Consider the following 19,230-nt stretch of genomic DNA (forward strand, 5'->3'; position numbering starts at 1 on the left):
TTTCTGTCAAGGAGGTGGATTTTTCTCATAGGTGGTTGAATGTTGAAAGGCATGAAGGACAATTTTGAAAAGTGTAGATAATTTCCGCGAGTTGAAAGAACGCGTTTCATTGATCATTGAACTCGGCGAAAAATAGGAAGGAACAAACTGTTGCCTATGGGCTCAGATACCGCATTCCATCCAAATATCTTGATATTGATGGAGACACATTTTTGAGCGTTGCCGAAGCGGTCCTTACTCCCAACGAACAGTCCTCCCACAAAGTTGAAAATAAGATTTGTATACTCTAACTCAAATTATAACGGGTTCCCCAAAGCTTTCCAGTTTTATAACTCACACAAGACACACCAAAATTGCAACGGTAATCATTAATTTTTTTCATCCTGCAGATTATAAGAGAGAGACTGCCAGACTACCCCCATCGGAATGGACTGATATGGAACCAGTCGCCGGGCGCCCTGCTGACCGTTCCAACCTTCTCCGATACGGCCCACCGGTTCCCGTTCCTGCTCGAGGGCGTAGGCCTCCGACCCGGGCCTAACTACACCGCCGTCATCTTTGTCCAGATAGGTGCGCAACAGCTGACGGCCGGTAGCGCCCTGTACAAGCTAGTCAAATCAATTACGAAAAGCCAATTTGTAGATAAGGTGAGTTGTTGAGCATGGCTTCGGAAACTCAATTCTAATGTAATTCCTACATTCTCATTCCATGCAACAGATACTTATATTGTGGGCCTGCGATCGGCCGGCGCCGTCACGGAAGCGGTGGCCTTCGACGGGGCACATACCGCTGCACGTGATAAGCGGTGGGCTCAACGAGGAGCGCCCGAGCATATCCCAAAGATTCTTCCCCCATGAGCACATCGAAACGGACGCGGTCCTCTCGCTGGACGAGGATGCCATTCTCAACACGGACGAGCTCGACTTTGCCTACCAGGTGTGGCAGGACTTTCCGGATCGCATCGTGGGCTATCCGGCGAGGGCGCACTTCTGGGACGACTCCAAGGTAAAATGCGAATATTTGTTTGTCGTTATTGAACCTTTATTAACATTGTTCAAATTGCGCTTGTAGAACGCCTGGGGCTACACGTCCAAGTGGACCAACTACTACTCGATCGTGCTGACGGGGGCTGCATTCTTCCATCGATACTACAACACTATCTTTACACCAACTGGTTGTCCTATTTGTTGCTGAAAACGGTGCAGCAGTCCTCCAACTGTGAGGATATCCTGATGAATCTGCTGGTGTCGCACGTCACCAGAAAACCACCAATCAAAGTAACCCAGCGAAAGGGTTACAAGGATCGTGAAAGTGGGAGGTGAGTAACGATTTTCAATCATAAAATTAGGCAACTTTGACTATAGCGCCGACATTTTGTATTAGGCTTACGGCACTGTTGGTTTAATGGTGCTAGTGTCGCATACTTTATGATGAAACTCTAACTTATCGAGCTAAGTCGACTGGAGTCTAACGCTATACGTCACTGGACTTCAGTATCGAAAGTTTTTTTGGAGTCATCCTGAAGCCTTTAAAGACAGGATCACCATACTTGACCAAAGGTTGCACTACAGCAACGGCGTGGCGATTTTTTTATTGCGTTCGTCTTTTGAGGATTTTTTTTTAATGTTTTCCTGTCATTTTTAAAAGAATCTTTCAAAATTTGCTTCCTCTGCAAATTCTACCAAGTTTTCCGAAAATGTTTAATTGATCTTTTCTCAGATTTTCCACGGTTTTCAAGAAAAATCGTTCGAAATTTCCAATGAAATTTATTTACAATTTTCCGGAATTTAGAAAAAAAATTCATTGTATTGGCCATAAGAAATTTTTCGAAGTTACCACGGGAAATTATGCAAAAAGGAGAGAAGTCGTTTGGCCGAAAGTCATTAGCTGAATTGTTCGATTGGAAGAAAGGGCCATTTGGCCGAAAATGTCATCAAGCTTAACGATTCATATGGCCGAAAATTTCATTTGCTGAACGGATAATATGGCCAAAAATGTCGAACCATACGACCATTGCTGTAGAACGACCATTTCGACCAAAGGGCATTTTAGGTCACATGACCATTTCGGCCAAACAACATTTTCTGCCACATCTCCATTTCGGCGGCCAAATAACCTTTTATGCCAAACGACTATGTGGGCAAAACGGCATTTTCGGCCAAATGACCTATTCTGTCATTCAAATTTTTAGGCTAAAAGACCAGTCGTCCATTTTGACCAAATGTATCGGTTTCTGCCTAGTGGTTTGTTCGACCAAGCATCTTTCGGTCAAACGGCTCTTCCCGTCGATTGGCCGTACGTCAATCGGCGGAAAGTTATTGGTTCGAATGCTCCTTGGCCTAATAACACGTTAAGCCGAAAGTCATCTAGACGATTTCCATTTGGCCGAATTGAACGTTTGAACGGTTATAATATCGAAAATGGTTTGACCAAAATTGCCTTTGGCCTAAATCAATACCAAATTTTCAAAACGACTTATCTGCTTTTGTAAACAAAGATTGAAACGTCGATTTGTCGAATCAACCAGTACAACCACGCAAACCATTAACAGGTAGCCAAAGTCTTCATCTATGTGTTGATGGTGTTGGTTTGCGTGGGAGTGCTCTTCGATTCGACAAATCGACGTTCCAATCTTTATTTACAAAAGCAGATAAGTCGTTTTTAAAATTTGGTATTGAAATAATCGTTTGTCCAAAAAAGTTGTTTGGTCGAATAGGTCTTTGGCCGAAATTGTCGTATGGTACAAGGAGCAATTTGGCCGAGAATGTTATTTGCTAGAAGATTAAAATAGCATAAAATGTCGACCTATTCGGCCAAACGGCCCTTTCTGCCAAACGACCATTTTGGTCAAACGACTTATGTCCACTTTGGTTAGGTGGATTTCGGTCTAATGGTTGGTTCAGCCAAATGACATATTCGGCCAAGAAGCTAACTTTTGGCCTTGCGGCTTTTGTCATAACTGCTTTCAGCCATACGGCGTTCCCTCATTCAAAAATTTGATTTTACCCAGAAATTCTTCGGCAATTCTATACACAGTTCTCTACAGTTTCCACAAGAAGTTGTTCGAAATTTACACTGATAACTTTTTTCCTTTGATTTTAAGCAGGCATTGCAAACTGTCCCATCATTCTATCTTTTGAGCAAGGATACTGATAAAATGATGGGATACTGATTTCAGTTCTCAGTAAACAACGTTCGTAATATCTAAATCGTGAATCATACGCATGACCTATAAGGGTAGTATATAATTATAGCAGTCGCGTCACGAGTGGCAAAAAAATATAATTTATTTATTCAAATAATCGGTTAATTACAATTGATCACTTAAACCTGAACTTTACTACTTGTTAATTAAACTAGAACTGACTTGCTCCTGCAACAGTGGTCATACTTATACCCTACTAATGCTGATTGTGCATTTCACCAATTCTGCTGATGCTCTGCTGATCGATGAACCTCGTTCGATATCGGTCAACGCTGTTGCTATCCGAAGCGGTCGCGTGGTGTATCGTATTGCCACGCGGCATGTTGATTTGCAAGGTTGCAATATTATCCGGACTGATGACCTATGATTCCTCCGGGGGGTAAAGAAAGGACGTCCTCGTCCTTATTTTCTCTGTCTGGAATGCTCGGTTGATTTTGCCTCCTTGGTTTTGGATGTTGAATTTTGATGGTAACTTTGCGTTTTCGAAGACATACGTAGGCAATTATTACTGTTATGATGATTGTTAAGCTCGACATCCCTCCTAGCATGCTAAAATCCATATTTGATGTTTGTATTGTTTCAGGTTGATGAGTTCCAGCTGCTTCCGGTTGGTTGTTGTAAGATTACTAATTCTGGAGATGTCATGATGCATAATTAAAGTACGGTTTACTACCAGATTGGCAAAGGCGCCCTGTAGTTCCTTGATATTGCTCGTTACTTCCTGCGAGCTAAATGTTTGGTTTAGTATAGAGACACTGCAATTGAAGAAGATAATAAGGAAATTTCCTGATAGTTTCCTATCGTGTGGTCCACAATTTGATTGTAATGAAAGATTTTTAGCATTGTTGATTAGTAGTTGGTTGTCTGAGATGAGAATAGCAAACGTGTTATACTCTTCTGTGGCGCTACAGTGGCTTACGGTTCCTTTCACCATTGAATGTGTGCAGTTATCTTCCAAAAGTTGCATATGGGACATTCGTTGAATGTAGTCGTCTGGTTCTGAAGTAATGTAAATAGAATTTCTGGTTTTGACTATGAAATTCGGAACGCCAACGATAATGGTATCATTAACAATTAACGGGAGTATTTTGATAATCTCTGACTGAGATATCTGCAGTTTTGGTATTTCCAAGATGTATAATAGAAGGTCGCTATGTGCTGCAATTTTTGGTTTAGCATAATCCAATGCTTGTTCCGGATATGATGTTTTGATGCCTTGTTCGTGTAACAGTGATTCGATGTGTAGTAACTCCTTTAGTGTTAATAGCTTGCTGTTTGGTAAGGAAATGCGTGTCCTTAAGATTGTGTCTTGGATTTCTGTTATGATGTTATTGAGGGTGTCCATGTAGAGAAGTAATTTGATTGCTTCGTATTCGTCGAGTAGAATCTTATTTTCCAGATTTTGTTGAATGATGAGCTGGTTAACTGTCTTGCTGATGTCATTTATCCTGTTTTCGATCATCTGGTTTACTTTGAATTGATGGTTGTTTTCACTGGATGAGGTCATCGGTTGTTTTGTTAATAATGCGGAGGTCGTCTGCATCCGGGCTTCCGGCTAGCCACTTCCATGCTGATCCTAGTGTGTCCCAGCGTCTCTTTCTCGTCCTCTCGATCGGTTTGATCTGCAGAAGGTTACTATGCAATTCCCTACTTTTTCGTATGACCAGCTGTGAAATTGGTAATTTTCTATCTAATTTCCTGGCAATGCTTGTTATCAGTATTAGGGGAAACTGGGGTAATATGCACCCCTGGGGCAAAACGACCCTTTGGCATTTTTGGGTACATTTTCGGCAGTTTTTCGATAGTATTTACTACAGAGCATGTAGTTCGGATCTCGAACTACCAACTCCGTAGTAAACATTCTTGAAAATATTCCTGGAACACCACTAAAAATGCCAAAAGGTCGTTTTGCCCCGGGGGTGCATATTACCCCAGTTTACCCTACATTTGTTTCAATGGTTGTTACATTAATGGGGTGGATTATTTTGATCAAACCTGTTTCTATCCTACATTCCTTGTGTTTTACCAAAAGTATTGGGTCCTGGTGTAGGTTCCTTATTTGCATGTTCTGAGTTTTAGCGAGTGTGAGTAGTATAGCTGTCCATATAATGTGGTTAAGCATCTGTAAAGATTATTAAAGATTAATAATTCATGTTTGTTTAATACGCTTAATTTTGGATTTGTGTCGCTTGATATTCTTTCCATTTTTGAAGGTTTTGTCTTTTACGTCCTGTGCACTAGTTTTTGTGGCTCTTCTGTCGAGTTTTTTCCTAATGTTTGGTCTTACGTAGACTGTTTGGTTATCATTGAACATAGGTGGATTTTCCTTACTGTTGTTTTGTCTCTCCTGATTTTTACAAGCTTTTTGGATGTGTTTCCTAACTTTCTCAAACAAGGCTATACGATCTGGATCTCTTTCCTCGGGGCTAATAATGTTATTCTGATTAAATAGAATTTCGTTTGGGGTAAACCCGGTCGAACTGTGAACAGATGTGTTATACAAAGCAATAGCTAAAAGTACAATTGCAGTAGTGCTCATACTGGGGAATTTATGTTTGTTTGTATTTACTATTTCAATAATTGTAGAATGAGTCCGTTCGACTTGTCCATTGCTTTCCGAAGAAGACGCGTAGTTTAACGAAGTGCCTATGTTGCTTAGATAGTTCCGTAATTGGATAGATCGAACCGTTGTTTCGTGGTCTGTAACTATTTCTCTTGGGATACCAAAGGAACTAAAATATTGGGCTAGCGCATTTTTCACATCTACTAGGTTTTTGGTTTCTATGTGTATCATTTGTGCATTTTTGCTGAAGGCATCGACTAAAGATAAAAAACTGTTCCTATGAATTCTTTCTAGCGGTTTACAAGTAATAGGTCTTGAAGAAATTTTAATGTTATACGGCTTTCGCTCGTATTTATGAGAATTACAAATTTGGCACGTGTTAATGAATGTTTTAATTTTAGAGTGCATTTTTGGAAAGAAATAGCTTCGTTTTATTTGATTTTCAACTTCTGATATGCCACGATGGGCTCTTTCGTGCTCTTTAGCTATTATGGAGTTTTGTAAGTTTTCTAGAGTTACATCTGCAACTTGGAATTGAGTGAAGACGAAATGAGAAGAGTCATTGAAATGTTTCCTATAAACTTCTTGGATTGAATTAATTATGGATTCTGGTGCTTTTATTGCGCTCTGTTTGCTATTGTGGAATCGTTTCAAGTCATTGAGGATTGAATCCTCGTCAAACTGTTTTCGACAGATAATCGCTCTATGAAAATTTGGAAAGGGGGTCTCGGTAATGGTGGTTTCTATTCTGGAAATTTTAAAAATGATCTGATTCCGAAAATAGTTTATTGGTTTTTCGGTGAAATGGATGTAATAGTCATCGGACGTGTTAGCAGAATGTACCGTTTGGGAGTCAGATGAATAGTCTACTGGGTCGTTAGCGTCAATGTCTGTTGGTAGGTTGTCACTGTCTATCGGGTCTTCCGCTTCTGAATCGGTTGGATTTTCTGAAATAGAAGAGTTTTCATTAAGGTTGATATTTATGAAATGCTGGTTGCTGGCTGTTCCGCTGGTCATTCTTGGTTTCCTTGCACGGCGTTTATTAACTTTTTCTGAAATGGAGAGATTAATATTAGTATCGGCTTCTTGGGAATTTTCTATTTTCCTGCTGAGTGCATCAGCAACTACATTAGTTTTTCCCTGGCGATATTGGACCTCATAGTCAAAGTTTTCTAATTCAAGTCTCCATCGCAGTATCTTAACGTTTTTTGTGGAATTTTTTATGAAAGTTAGCGGTTTGTGATCTGTAATTAAGGTGAATTTGTTGCCGTGGAGATAATTTCGGTATTTGTCTACAGCCCATATTATGGCTAGGGCTTCTTTTTCAGTAGTGGAATAGTTCACCTCAGTCTTGTTCAATGTTCTACTTCCAAAGGCTATCGGTCTTTCAACGTTGTTTTGTATTTGGGATAACACTGCGCCTAATGCGTAGTTACTGGCGTCGGTCGTTAAAATAAAGGGGAGTTTGTAGTCAGGGTAGGTAAGAATTTGGTCTGAAGTAATAATTTGTTTTAGTTTTTCGAAACCGTTTTTATAGTCTTCGGCGTTGATGTCTATCTGTTCGTCTTTTTTCAAGTTTTTTGTCAGTGGTTTAGCTAATTTTGCATAGTCTTTGATGAAACGTCTATAATATCCGGTGAGTCCTAAAACTGTTTTATTTCTTTCTGCGTGGTGGGAAGTTTCCAATCCAGGATTTTTGAAATTTTACTGGGATCTGGTTTTACGCCTTCAGGTGTTATTACGTGCCCCAGAAACTCGGTTTCTTTTCTCAGGAATTCACACTTATCAAGTTGAATTTTGAGATTAAATTCCGCTAGTCTTTTGAGTACTTTCCTAACATTCTCTAAGTGGTTCTTGAGATTGTAACCAGTGATAATAATGTCGTCCAAATAGACGTAGCAAATTTCGCCGATAAAATCGTGAAGAATGTTATTCATGGCACGTTGAAACGTTGCCGGTGCATTTTTTAGGCCAAAGGGCATTCTGGTGAATTCAAAATGACCCTGGTCTGTGGAAAAGGCAGTTTTTGATTTATGTAAAGGATCCATTTCGATCTGGTGAAATCCAGATTTTAGATCTAGTGTTGTAAAATACTCTGATTTTCCCAGTCTGTCTAGGATGTCCTCGATCCTTGGAATGGGGAATTTGTCGTCAATAGTCTTTTCATTGAGTTTCCGATAATCAATGACGACTCTGACTTTCCGTTTTCCGGACGCATCTATTTTTTTGGGTACGACCCATACACTGCCGGAAATAAGTATAAAGACAACGTACATTTTACTATTTTTAGGTTTACCGTGTAAGCTACCCCAGCTTACTTCGTGTCGATGTGAATGTATTAGTGAGTTGCATATTCTGTATGGGTTGTTTCGCCAGAAAATCATCTGTATTTTAAATTTTTCGCTTTTTTTTGTTTTCTTGCCCGGAAATAAGTATAAAGACAGTATTTTTCGTCACCTTGCTTCGTTTCGTGGAGGCTTGTTTCATGCAAAAAGTGAAAAGTGTTGTTCGAGAAGGTTGAAATAAAGAACATAAGGTAAACAGGAAACGAAAATGATGTTTTTACATTCCAATTTATATTACTTTCGCAACTTAAAGGAAAAATGCCGAAAAACAGCCCGTTGACCGACTTTGAGAAGGGTAGAGTAGGCGATCTTCGAGAGCAAGGGTTGAGCTTGCGTGAAATCGGCATCAAGATTGGCAGGAGCAAGGATGTTGTACATAATTACCTCCGTATGGGCTAAAAGTATGCCACGAAGAAGCGATCTGGACGCCCATCCATCCTGACACCGCGCCTCCAAAATGGAATAAAACGGATGGCGATCCACGAGAAGTTATCATCGACAGAGATTAGAACGGAAATGGGTTTGTCTGTTTCTGCTCGTCGGATTCGTCAAGTTTTAAACGAGGATCCCAATGTTTCATTTACATCAGCGACGCCTGTACCAAGGCTTCTGCCTCGTCACAAGAAGCTCGTTTTACCTTCGCCGAAAAGTATTGGCTTTGTGACGAAGAATGGTCAAACGTGGTTTTTAGTGACGAGAAGAAGTTTAACCTTGATGGACCAGATGGTTTTAGTAGCCGCTGGCATGATAGAAGGCAAGAGAGACCAAGAAAAGAGAAACGAAACTTTGGTGGAGGAACGGTAATGATCTGGGCCGGTATTAGCTTGGCGGGTAAAACACCAGTCTGTTTCATTTCGACGCGGATGAATTCAGATATGTATTGCCAGCTTTTGGAAGAAGTTCTCATTCCGTTTTCCGAAAATGTAATGGATGAAAACATGATTTTCCAACAAGATAATGCTGCCTGTCATGCCTCCAAATCGACCAAAGAGTTTTTGAAGCATCACAACATCCCTGTGTTGGAGTGGCCTGCCTGCAGCCCGGATCTCAATCCGATTGAGAACGTTTGGGGAAGCTTTCACATAATGTTTTCAACCATGGAAAGACTTATGAAACGGCTGGCCAACTGAAAAGGGCAATTCAAGATGAATGGTCTAAAATGGATCCGAATACATTGAAAAATTTCATAACTTCAATGCCTCGACGTTTGGAAGAAGTAATAATGAGAAAAGGCGATGCTACACATTATTGAAGACATTTATTAATCGAACAAAAGTCAATAAAGTGTTTGTTTTTTGAAAAATTTATCTTGTCTTTATACTTATTTCCAACCCAAAAATTCAAAAAATGCAAATATAGGTTTTTATGTGTAAACAACTCAAGAAACAAAATATGTATCGTCAATGACACTGCATTAACAATCTACTGTGTACAAGGTTTTGAACGAATATTGATTAGAGAATTATATTTTGCTAAATTATTACATGTCTTTATACTTATTTCCGGCAGTGTATTGGAGAGGAGTATGGGCTCGTTGAGTGGCAAATTATTCCGTTTTCTAACATGTCGTTTATTTGGTCTTCAACGTCTTTCTTGTAGTGATATGGGTATTTGTACGATTTTGTGTATGTTGGTCTATCGTCTTTGGTGGGTATTTGGTGTTTTACCGCCGTTGTCGCCGTGAGTTTTTCGTCGCTTTTAAGTAGTACTCCCTGATTATTCATAATGGTCTTTATTAATTCCTCTTTTTCTAGTTCTGATAAGTGTTCCATTCTTATAAGTTGTTTTATGGTTGTTTCATCTAGCTTAGAAGCTGTGCCAATAGGGATAGGGGTGATGGTTTCGAAATTATTGACATTAATTTCCAAAGTTCCCCCCAAGCGTGGTAGACTTTGATTTGTGGTTAAGATTTTAATAGTTGTTTTATTGTTTTTAGAACTGTACAGACCTGGTTCTATGATTGCCGATTTACTGAGTTTTTGAAAAGTTGGAACTAGCCAGTCCCCATTAGATTTTGTGTTAATTTCCATCTGAAAGGCGTTCAATTTTTTTGCGGGGAAATATTTTTTGAAAGATAGGATAACATTAGCGATTTCTATGGTCTCCTTGTTGTAATCTATTTTAGCTTTGTTCTCTGCCAAAAATTGTGAGCCAATAATCCCGTCAAAGAAGTCATGGAATCTGTGTTCATAGTATGTTTGGGTTGGAATGTTTTTGTCAATGAGATTGGCTTTCCCTTTACTACTAATAGTGTAATTCCCAGAGATATTTCTTATTTGTGTATTTTTCTTTTGCTTGCAATTTGTAAGAATACCTGGCCGGATAATGTTCTTGTTTGCCCCTGTATCTATCAATAGTTTTATGGTCTGGTTGGTTTTATGGTTATGGCTGGTTAGGAATGGTAAATAGTTTAGGTTCTGTTGTCGCCCTGTTGAACCCAACAAAAATTTACGTCGATATTTTCGTCCTCGCTTTCAGAATGTGATGATTTCTCATCTTCCGAGAGTTCATTATTATGAATTTGTTTCTTATTCAAAGTAATTCGAGATTTGGTTGATCCTAATTCCATTGGTTGTGGGTCATTTACGGTGTCTGATTTTTCTGTTTTATTCTTATAATCCTGTTGGTATTGTGGTTTCCTGAATGTATTTTGATTCTTGTTTTCGTAACTTCTGTTTTCCTTCGATTCTCGGTTTTGATAATATTTCGTTTGCTTGAAATTTTCCATTTGGGAAGCTGTCTCTTCCTTGCTCTTAAACTTGCATACAAAGGCGTATGCTGCCTCCATATCTTCAGGCCCTGCCGCCTGAGCGTAGCCAAAGTATGGCTCTTTCAAGCCTGCGAGAAAAGCTGCTAATGCATCCTCCTCAATAAATGCATTTATTGCATCCCAATTATCCCTGTATTTGGGTTTTTGCTTAGCTAAGGATTTAATATTTTGCACTATCTCCTTACATCGATTGTAATATTTGTGCACGGTCATGTTTTCTTTCATCTTATTTTGCCATAACTGGCTTTTGTAGTACGTGAGCTCCTGACGGTCGCCCAGTGCGCTAGTTAAAATAACTTTAATGTCATCAAATTTCTGAGGATTGCCGGCCAAGCAGATAATATCTTTGGCCTTGCCCTCAATTTTGTTAATCACAGCGGTCGTATAAATATTGAATTGACAATCTGTGACGAGCGTTTTAAAAACATTTAGCGTGTTTTCTGCTGTAGATAACCACGCTGACAATTGTTTGCGATTTCCGTCAAAACGTGGAATAGCTTTAATAGGATCGGGAATTTTGAATAAATTTTCAATATTTCCCATCGCAACGTTTTGTTGTGCTGGTGAAGCACCGTTAATTCCACTCTGGTTTGTCTGTAACAAGGCGTTGAGTGTGTCTTGTTGCTTCTTTTGCGTTTCCGCTAGGTTGTGCATCATTTGGACCAAGCTATTAATGTCCATGGTGACTTGCTCCATGTTTTCCTCTGGTGCGTTCGTATTGTCGATGAACAATGAACTTAACAGAGGGACTTCAGTGTGTAGAGGGATGTGTGAATATTCCTCAGAGCAGTCGGATGAGACTTCCTCCTCTGTTTCTGAGTTTTGCCCTGACAGAAGTAATAGTTCCCTAGTCCTCTTAAGGGCGGACTTATTTTTAGGAAATTTAGGCATTCAGCCTCTACTATACGATTTAAAAAAAATTGTGTCGTGTGGTCTATCTAGTAGTTTCCTCACAACGGTATAAAGGTACACCTATCTTGTAGTATGTGGCCTTTCTACCAAAAAAACCTATCTTGTAGTGCTCTTTTGGGACGTGAGCAAAAAATTTTCCGCAAATTTCGTTGTTTCACTTTTGAAATTAAGCAAGGAAAGATTGTGTACTCACGATTTATTGCAGGTTCCGGGCTGACGATGCTGGTACTCCAGGTGTAGTGTGGCGGGGGATGCTCAACTCCGAACGACGGTTTTCAGTTTAACCTTTGATGTCGCGGATGCTTTCACTTTCAATAAGCACTAGAGTCACAAGTGTTCTTATCTCGAGTTATCGCGGGATCACTACGTAATTGACTATTTGTCAAATTACTACCACTGTTTTAACACACTTTCACTTCAGCCGGTTCCGAAGGCTGCGCCAATTATAGCAGTCGCGTCACGAGTGGCAAAAAAATATAATTTATTTATTCAAATAATCGGTTAATTACAATTGATCACTTAAACCTGAACTTTACTACTTGTTAATTAAACTAGAACTGACTTGCTCCTGCAACAGTGGTCATACTTATACCCTACTAATGCTGATTGTGCATTTCACCAATTCTGCTGATGCTCTGCTGATCGATGAACCTCGTTCGATATCGGTCAACGCTGTTGCTATCCGAAGCGGTCGCGTGGTGTATCGTATTGCCACGCGGCATGTTGATTTGCAAGGTTGCAATATTATCCGGACTGATGACCTATGATTATATGATGTAAAGAACAGACCATGACATGAAGAAGGCAGAATTATGCCAACCGTCCATCATGCCTACCGTACATTATGTTCAACGTACATCAAGCCTAAAGTCTGTTATGCCTAACGTACATTATACCTGTCGTCTTTATGCCTAACGTACTTATGCCTAACGTCGCGGACCCCTCTAAGGGCCTTTTTCTTCGATTTTTTTATTATACATTGCATAATAAATCTTAATATTTTCAGACATAACACCCTCAGTTCTTATTTTTCCATTTTAAGGTGGTTATACAACAAAGCCACAAATCGGCCATCTTGGAAACCACGTGCTTTTTCTAGTGATTTTTCAAGAGCATGAATTGAGAGAACCACAACGCCCATGGAGATGAAACATCCGTAGATCGTTTGCGCACTCATGCTAAACAATCGACTTTAATTTCAGCATTGTACGAAAAATATTACGCTGGATTTGAACTTTTCATAACAGGAGTAGAAACCGAGTGGTGAATTTGAAATTCACCACTTGGCTTGATTGTATAATCACCTTAAATGTTTTTTTTAGTGCTGACAACCGGCATATAAACAACACGTAACAAAGTTATGGTTAAAAAATTTCTATCATATAAAATAAATCAAATTTCTTCACCAGTTATTAGCTTATGCCTATAGGCTTCCATTGACATGTAAATATACCCACTTTGTTCAATTGGGCGAAATTATGAACCAAGAACGCCGCCGAATATTTTCTAGCACGCCGATGGCATTTTTACTGTTAGGTCTAGGTTTATATAACTCCTGTCGGGAATACATATTTTACTTGTACTAACTCGTGTACTATCCCCTATAATTCCACTACTTGATTGTACCTTTGACAGATACGTATTTCAACCTCAATAATAATGCCGTCTTCAGTGTCTCGTACTTGACTCGACGTGGAATTAAATGGAATAATACAAACTCGTCTTATGACAAGTAAATATATTCCACTAAAAGCTTAAAATAATTTTCGTATCATTCATAGTTTAGTTTTAGTTCATATTTTAGTTTAGTTTAAGAACTCCTTTGGGTATTCCCACAAAAAACCCGTCGTGAATTCTTCATGAAAGAAAGAATTTCCCGGAGCAGCTCCTTGGAGAATTATCTAGAGACATTTCCAGGAGGACATATAAAGATTAGGGTGTCACTAAAAAAACACTCTGTTCGAAAAGTAATGGTGCTCAAGTTTTAAATGAAAGATTTTCGCATCTGGAGCATTAGAGGCTCCGACAGAGCAGTTTTTGGAAAAAAAAGCTGTTTTTCTCATTTTCTGTCACATGTTGGCCACATTTCAACCGGTAATTTTTTTTATTTTCCTGTGGATCATAATAAGTATCCTACATGTTGATTCGGTTGGTATTATGCAATTATATGACCTCTAGAACCATAGCTATTTTTCTCGATGATTTTCGCAGGAAATAGCCTCGTATCCATAGAATAATGTTTTCTTCTACATTGTCATTGTCATTGTCATATGGGTAATACATGATAATTGAAAACGGGATTGTACAGCGTGACAAATTAAGAATAAAGAAGCTTCCTGTCAAAACGGGACCATTTTAAAATGTTGACGCACCTACCAGCAGGATAGATCATCAGCTTTAAATTAAATTGACATTGGTGGCTTCTTTTGTTTTTCATGTAAGGGAATGCCAGAAAGCTTGCCCATTTCTCCCTTTTATTAGCAAACGGTTTCTAAGAAAGGATCATATCTCCCCTTGCATTGAACCGTGTGAACCAAATGCTTGAATTGAAAGAAGGAGTCATATCCCCTCTGGCTTCTGCTGGACAAATGCATCCTTTGAAAGAAGGGAAATATCTTCCCGTGCCTTAAATCAAGCAAATTCCTGAATTAAAAGAAGGGCCCATTTCGACTCTATGACACTACCCATAATGCAATTACCTTGAAGGCCACTACCCCGAATGAGTCGCTATCCCGAATGCCATTACCCCGAGTAGGATACTACTCCGAATTATTCCTGATTTCAAGTTCACAGTTTACATAAATGAAAAAAATCAATATTACTTTATTTATAATTCATGCAAGGGAATATTACTTGTTTTACGACTTTTAAAAAAGCAGAGTGACTCCAATCGAATATTACAGAATTTTTATCTTTTACAAGGTTCACCGTGTTGGACTCGCGATTCGTTTCATCAAACTACAACTGTTTGAAAACAGTATAGAGCGAATAATTCACGTCCCAAAAAATCCCGTTAAAGCTGAGGTGAGACTTTCGCAGCATGTTCTCATGCTCAATGTAGGGAGTAGGAGGAAATTTCAGCCCATGTCGACTGGGCTTCAGACGCCTCCCGAACATGTATTAAAACAGAATAAAGGAGTAGAAAAGTTGCTTCTGAAGTTTGCCAATGCCGGCGATAAACCTTACTGTGACAATAAGGGCATGGCGACAAAACCCTAGAATGAGAAGATCTCTTCTATTCGTCGAATATGCTTGTTCCTCACGTGGCAAGGAACAGGAAGGCATAGTTTCATTATACTTTGCAAACACGATCATTTAAAGAAGGTGTTATCTCTTCTGTTCGCCTCATACCGGGCAAACGCGTTTTTTTAATAGCAAGCAAATGCGTTCATTGAAAGATTGCATTTTCAATTATGTTCACCTCACATCGGACAAATGCATTCATCTCAACAAGGTATTATCATCTCTGTTCGCATTAAACCGAGCAAAAGCGTTCATTTAAAAAAGGCATTTTCTCCTATGTTCGCCTTATACCGGGCAAATGTGTTCATAAAAAGAACTCTGTTTGCCTTAATATCAAGCCTGTTTGTTTATATCGGGCGCATTTGCGTTCATAAAAAGAAGTCATTATCAACTCTGTTCGCCTTAAAACGGTCAAACGCGTTCATTTAAAAATGGCATTACCTCCTATGTTTGCCGTGTACCGGATAGTGGAAAACTACAGATTCGAAATGTATTCGGGGTAATGGATTTCAGAGTAGTGTCCCATTCGGGGTAATGGCTTTCGGGGTAAAGGTGTGGAGCCACCATTTCCTCTCTTGACTTCAACCGGGCGAAATCAATTTCTGAATGAAGGGATCACATATCCTTTGCCTTAAACCGAGCTAACGCCTGAATTGAATAAAGGACCTTTTACCTTTTGCCGAGCAAATGCATGAATTGAAAGAAGGAACCATATCATCTTTTGCCTTCTACTGGACCTTCTGCCATCCTCTGAAAGAGGGATCATATCTCCCTCTCATTAAACCGAGCAATTGCCTGATTTGGAAGAAGGAAGCATATCGTATTTCGCCATCTGCCAGACAAATGTATTTTTTTTTTTTTTTTTTTTATGGATCCTGTACACCTCCGGTGGTGCAAAGGGCCGACTTGAAAGATCTCCATCCTGAGCGATGCCCGGCTATCGCTTAAACAAAGACAAATGTATGCTTTGGAAAATGGAACTATAGCTTATCTGATGCAACTGTCGGGAAGATGCATCCTTTCACCCAACCGGCGAATGTTATATTTTCTAACAATTATGTATAAGAATCTACCAAAACCTGTATAAGAACTGGGCATATGCGAAATTGTTAGATTCTTAATCTTACAACAACAAAATCTTACAACCTCCTGTTGGGTGTTGAAAGAAGGGATTATATCTTCCTGTGCTTTAAACCGAGCAAATGCCTTAATTGAACAAATGAATAAAATCTTCCCTTGCTTTCGCCGAGAAAATGCATCCTTTCTTCTTCTTATTTGCATTACATCCCCACACTGGGACAGCGCCGCCTCGCAGCTTAGTGTTCATTAAGCACTTCCACAGTTATTAAGAAAGGTGCAGAGAACTCTACGACCTCTCGTAGGTGCCACGGGAGGTTTTTTTTTTGGAAATGTTAGTGTGGAAGGCCATGCTGAGGGTGGCTGGGTTCGATTCCCGGTGCCGGTCTAGGCAATTTTCGGATTGGAAATTGTCTCGACTTCCCTGGGCATAAAAGTATCATCGTGTTAGCCTCATGATATTCAAATGCAAAAATGGTAACTTGGCTTAGAATCCTGGCAGTTAATAACTGTGGAAGCGCTTAATGAACACTAAGCTGCGAGGCGGCTCTGTCTCAGTGTGGGGATGTAATGCCAATAAGAAGAAGAAGAAGTGTGGAAGGTTATAACAGTATGAATCGTTTTGGTAGAACGTGAAAAACAGAAAGAACTATAAGAGAAATACAAAGTAGGAAAGGGACGAGCCTGGAATTGAACCCAAGACCTCCTGCTTGTAAGGCAGAAGCGGTAGTCACTAGACCACCGAACTCGTCGTAAAAAAATGTTTAGTGAAATAGGCAGATAATAAAAAATCTGCAAAAGCTGCTTCGAGCAGTGATTTGATAAAATCTGAACTTTCATTCGAAATAATCAATTATAATGTTCAAGTGACAATCATTATATATAATTGTACATATTATGCATAAGATTCGAAATTGACGATTACACAACTATAATGCCAAACGGCCATTATGCCAAGCAGCCGTTATGCCAAACGACATTTTGACAAAGAACCTTTATGCCAAACGAATTTATGCCAGATGACCTACTACCCTTAAAAAGATATTTCTGGAAGAGTTTTTGAAGGAATTTTTGCGGAAGGTGTTTTTGAAGGTGTTTTTGAGAGAGTTCTTGAAGAATTTTAAAAAAAGCGAGAGAATTTTCGGAGTATTTTCCCTATGATATTTCGGAGGAGCTTTCAAGGAAGTTTCCCGGACAATTCCTGTAAGGCTTTTTGGGCGGTTTTTTGGAGAAATTCGGGAGAAGTTTCTGTGGGAATTGTCGGGGAGATTCTTGTAGGAATTTGTAAAAGAGTTCTTTGTTAAAAAAAGCGCATTCCTGAACAAATTTCCGAAGAATTATTTTCCAGAATAATTTATTTGTGAACGACTTTCCGGGAGAATCCTCAGAGGAATTTTGGGGTAGGAATTTCTGGAATAACTCCAATTGGAATGCGTTTAAGATTTTCTAGATCAAGATTTCGCAATTTCATTTCCATGAGAATTTCTTCAAAAATTCCTAGACAATTTTTCGGAAGAATTATCAGGAGGGGGTTCAGTGGAATTCCATATGAATTTCAGTAGAAATATCTGAAGCGCTTTCGTGGTCATTTCTGTGGCGTTTGCGAAGTAATTTATGAAGTGTTCTTAGAGTAGTTTTTGTACAAACTCCAGAGTGAACTCCAGGAGAAATTCTATGAGTAATTATTTAAGAAGTTACAGGACTTCTCGGGGATTTCTTGAGCAAACATCCTGAAGCATTCATATAGGAGTTTCTGGAGAAATTCCTGAAATTTTTTTTGAAGGAACTACCGGAAGAATTCCTGTAGGCGCTTCCGGAGAAATTCCTGGAGGAACTCCTGGAGAAACTTTCGGAGAAATTCCTGGGGAAACTTTGGAACGAATTCCAAGAGAAACTTCCGGAGGAACTACCAAAGAAATTTTTGGACGATCTTCAAGAATAATCCATGGCTACTTCCAATACCTGCTTTCGAGTGTTCTGTTTGTGATGGCGAAGTATCAGAAGTGGAGTACCTCCTGTGAAGTTTCCATGAGATCGCTGGTGTAATTCTAGCTGCTTCGATAGGCCAGTGATGCGTCACATGTGGTTTTATTATTATGTATCCAGGCTAAGGCCGGAGTGGCCTCTGCGGCACATAACAGTCGTCTGCATCTCCGTTTACTGCTGTACGTTACCAGTCACGCAGTCTACGGAGGGTCCGTAAATCGTCTTCCACCTGATCGATTCACCTTGATCGCTGTCCGATCGTTGTAGAGTACCAGTTTTACTCCAAGTGCGCGTTGCTCCTCCACAACCATTGTCCGGATATCGTGTCCAAGGAGGACTACCGTCACCGGTTTAATAGGGAGTCTGGTTGGTATGGTGACGAACTCTATTCGTTCTTAGTGTTTTTGGAGTCCAAAGTACGTACGCTTTCCTGCCAAGCTAGGATCGGATGTGCCAAGTAGTCAGTAAAAATCATACCGATTTGCTGTCACAATCGTACCGGTTGCTGATTGGTTGAAAATGACAATAGATTACTTCGATTGGTGGCGGCACGTTTTTCGCAGGGCAGCATGTTGTTAGTTTGACCGAGTTGCAGGTTTGTAAAGTTGATATTAAGCAAAATACTTAAATGTTTGAGTCCCAGTTTTTGGTAAAAAATATATGTATATTGAACTAAAAACGCCATATTAATTATTCTCAAGGGTTGTAAAGGTTTGAAACTGTTGATTTTAAGCTTTACGGTTCACTTTTCTGTCATTTTTGATCTCAAAGTCATATTAACATTAGCGAAAACTTCTCTCTGTTAGTCTTTCGCTTCTCTTACATAAATAATGGATGGATCGGAAAGAAAAACATCAAGTTTTGATACATGATGTTTGGAAGATTTTGTACCAAATTACTTTGGCTGCACTGGCGACCACCTCGTCAGAGCCACCGACTAAAAAACAACAAGGCAGTCTCAATTGAGTTGTCAAATCCTATCCTAGCTGCCAAGTTGCGTCTCCGAATTTGACTGCTGGTATCATTTTCGGAGGTCAAGTGAGCCCAAGTACTCGAATTCATCAACAACTTTGATTTTGTCGTTATTGATACAAGCTCGTGGTGAATGGCCGTTGTCTTCTCTTGAGCC

At 39.6% G+C, this 19,230-nt stretch overlaps 1 protein-coding gene across 1 annotated transcript in view; it reads left to right on the forward strand.

The window, feature by feature from the left end:
- LOC134225952 (exostosin-1-like) overlaps positions 1-19,230 on the forward strand; it is a 601,093-nt gene that overhangs the window by 570,096 nt on the left and 11,767 nt on the right. Inside the window, 4 exon segments of the mRNA XM_062706414.1 lie at positions 390-647; positions 718-1,005; positions 1,072-1,155; positions 1,158-1,318. Of these exon segments, the coding sequence (XP_062562398.1) occupies positions 390-647; positions 718-1,005; positions 1,072-1,155; positions 1,158-1,318 (791 nt within the window).

The sequence above is a fragment of the Armigeres subalbatus genome, chromosome 3 (genome assembly GCF_024139115.2).
Source record: "Armigeres subalbatus isolate Guangzhou_Male chromosome 3, GZ_Asu_2, whole genome shotgun sequence".
Taxonomy (NCBI): domain Eukaryota; kingdom Metazoa; phylum Arthropoda; class Insecta; order Diptera; family Culicidae; genus Armigeres; species Armigeres subalbatus.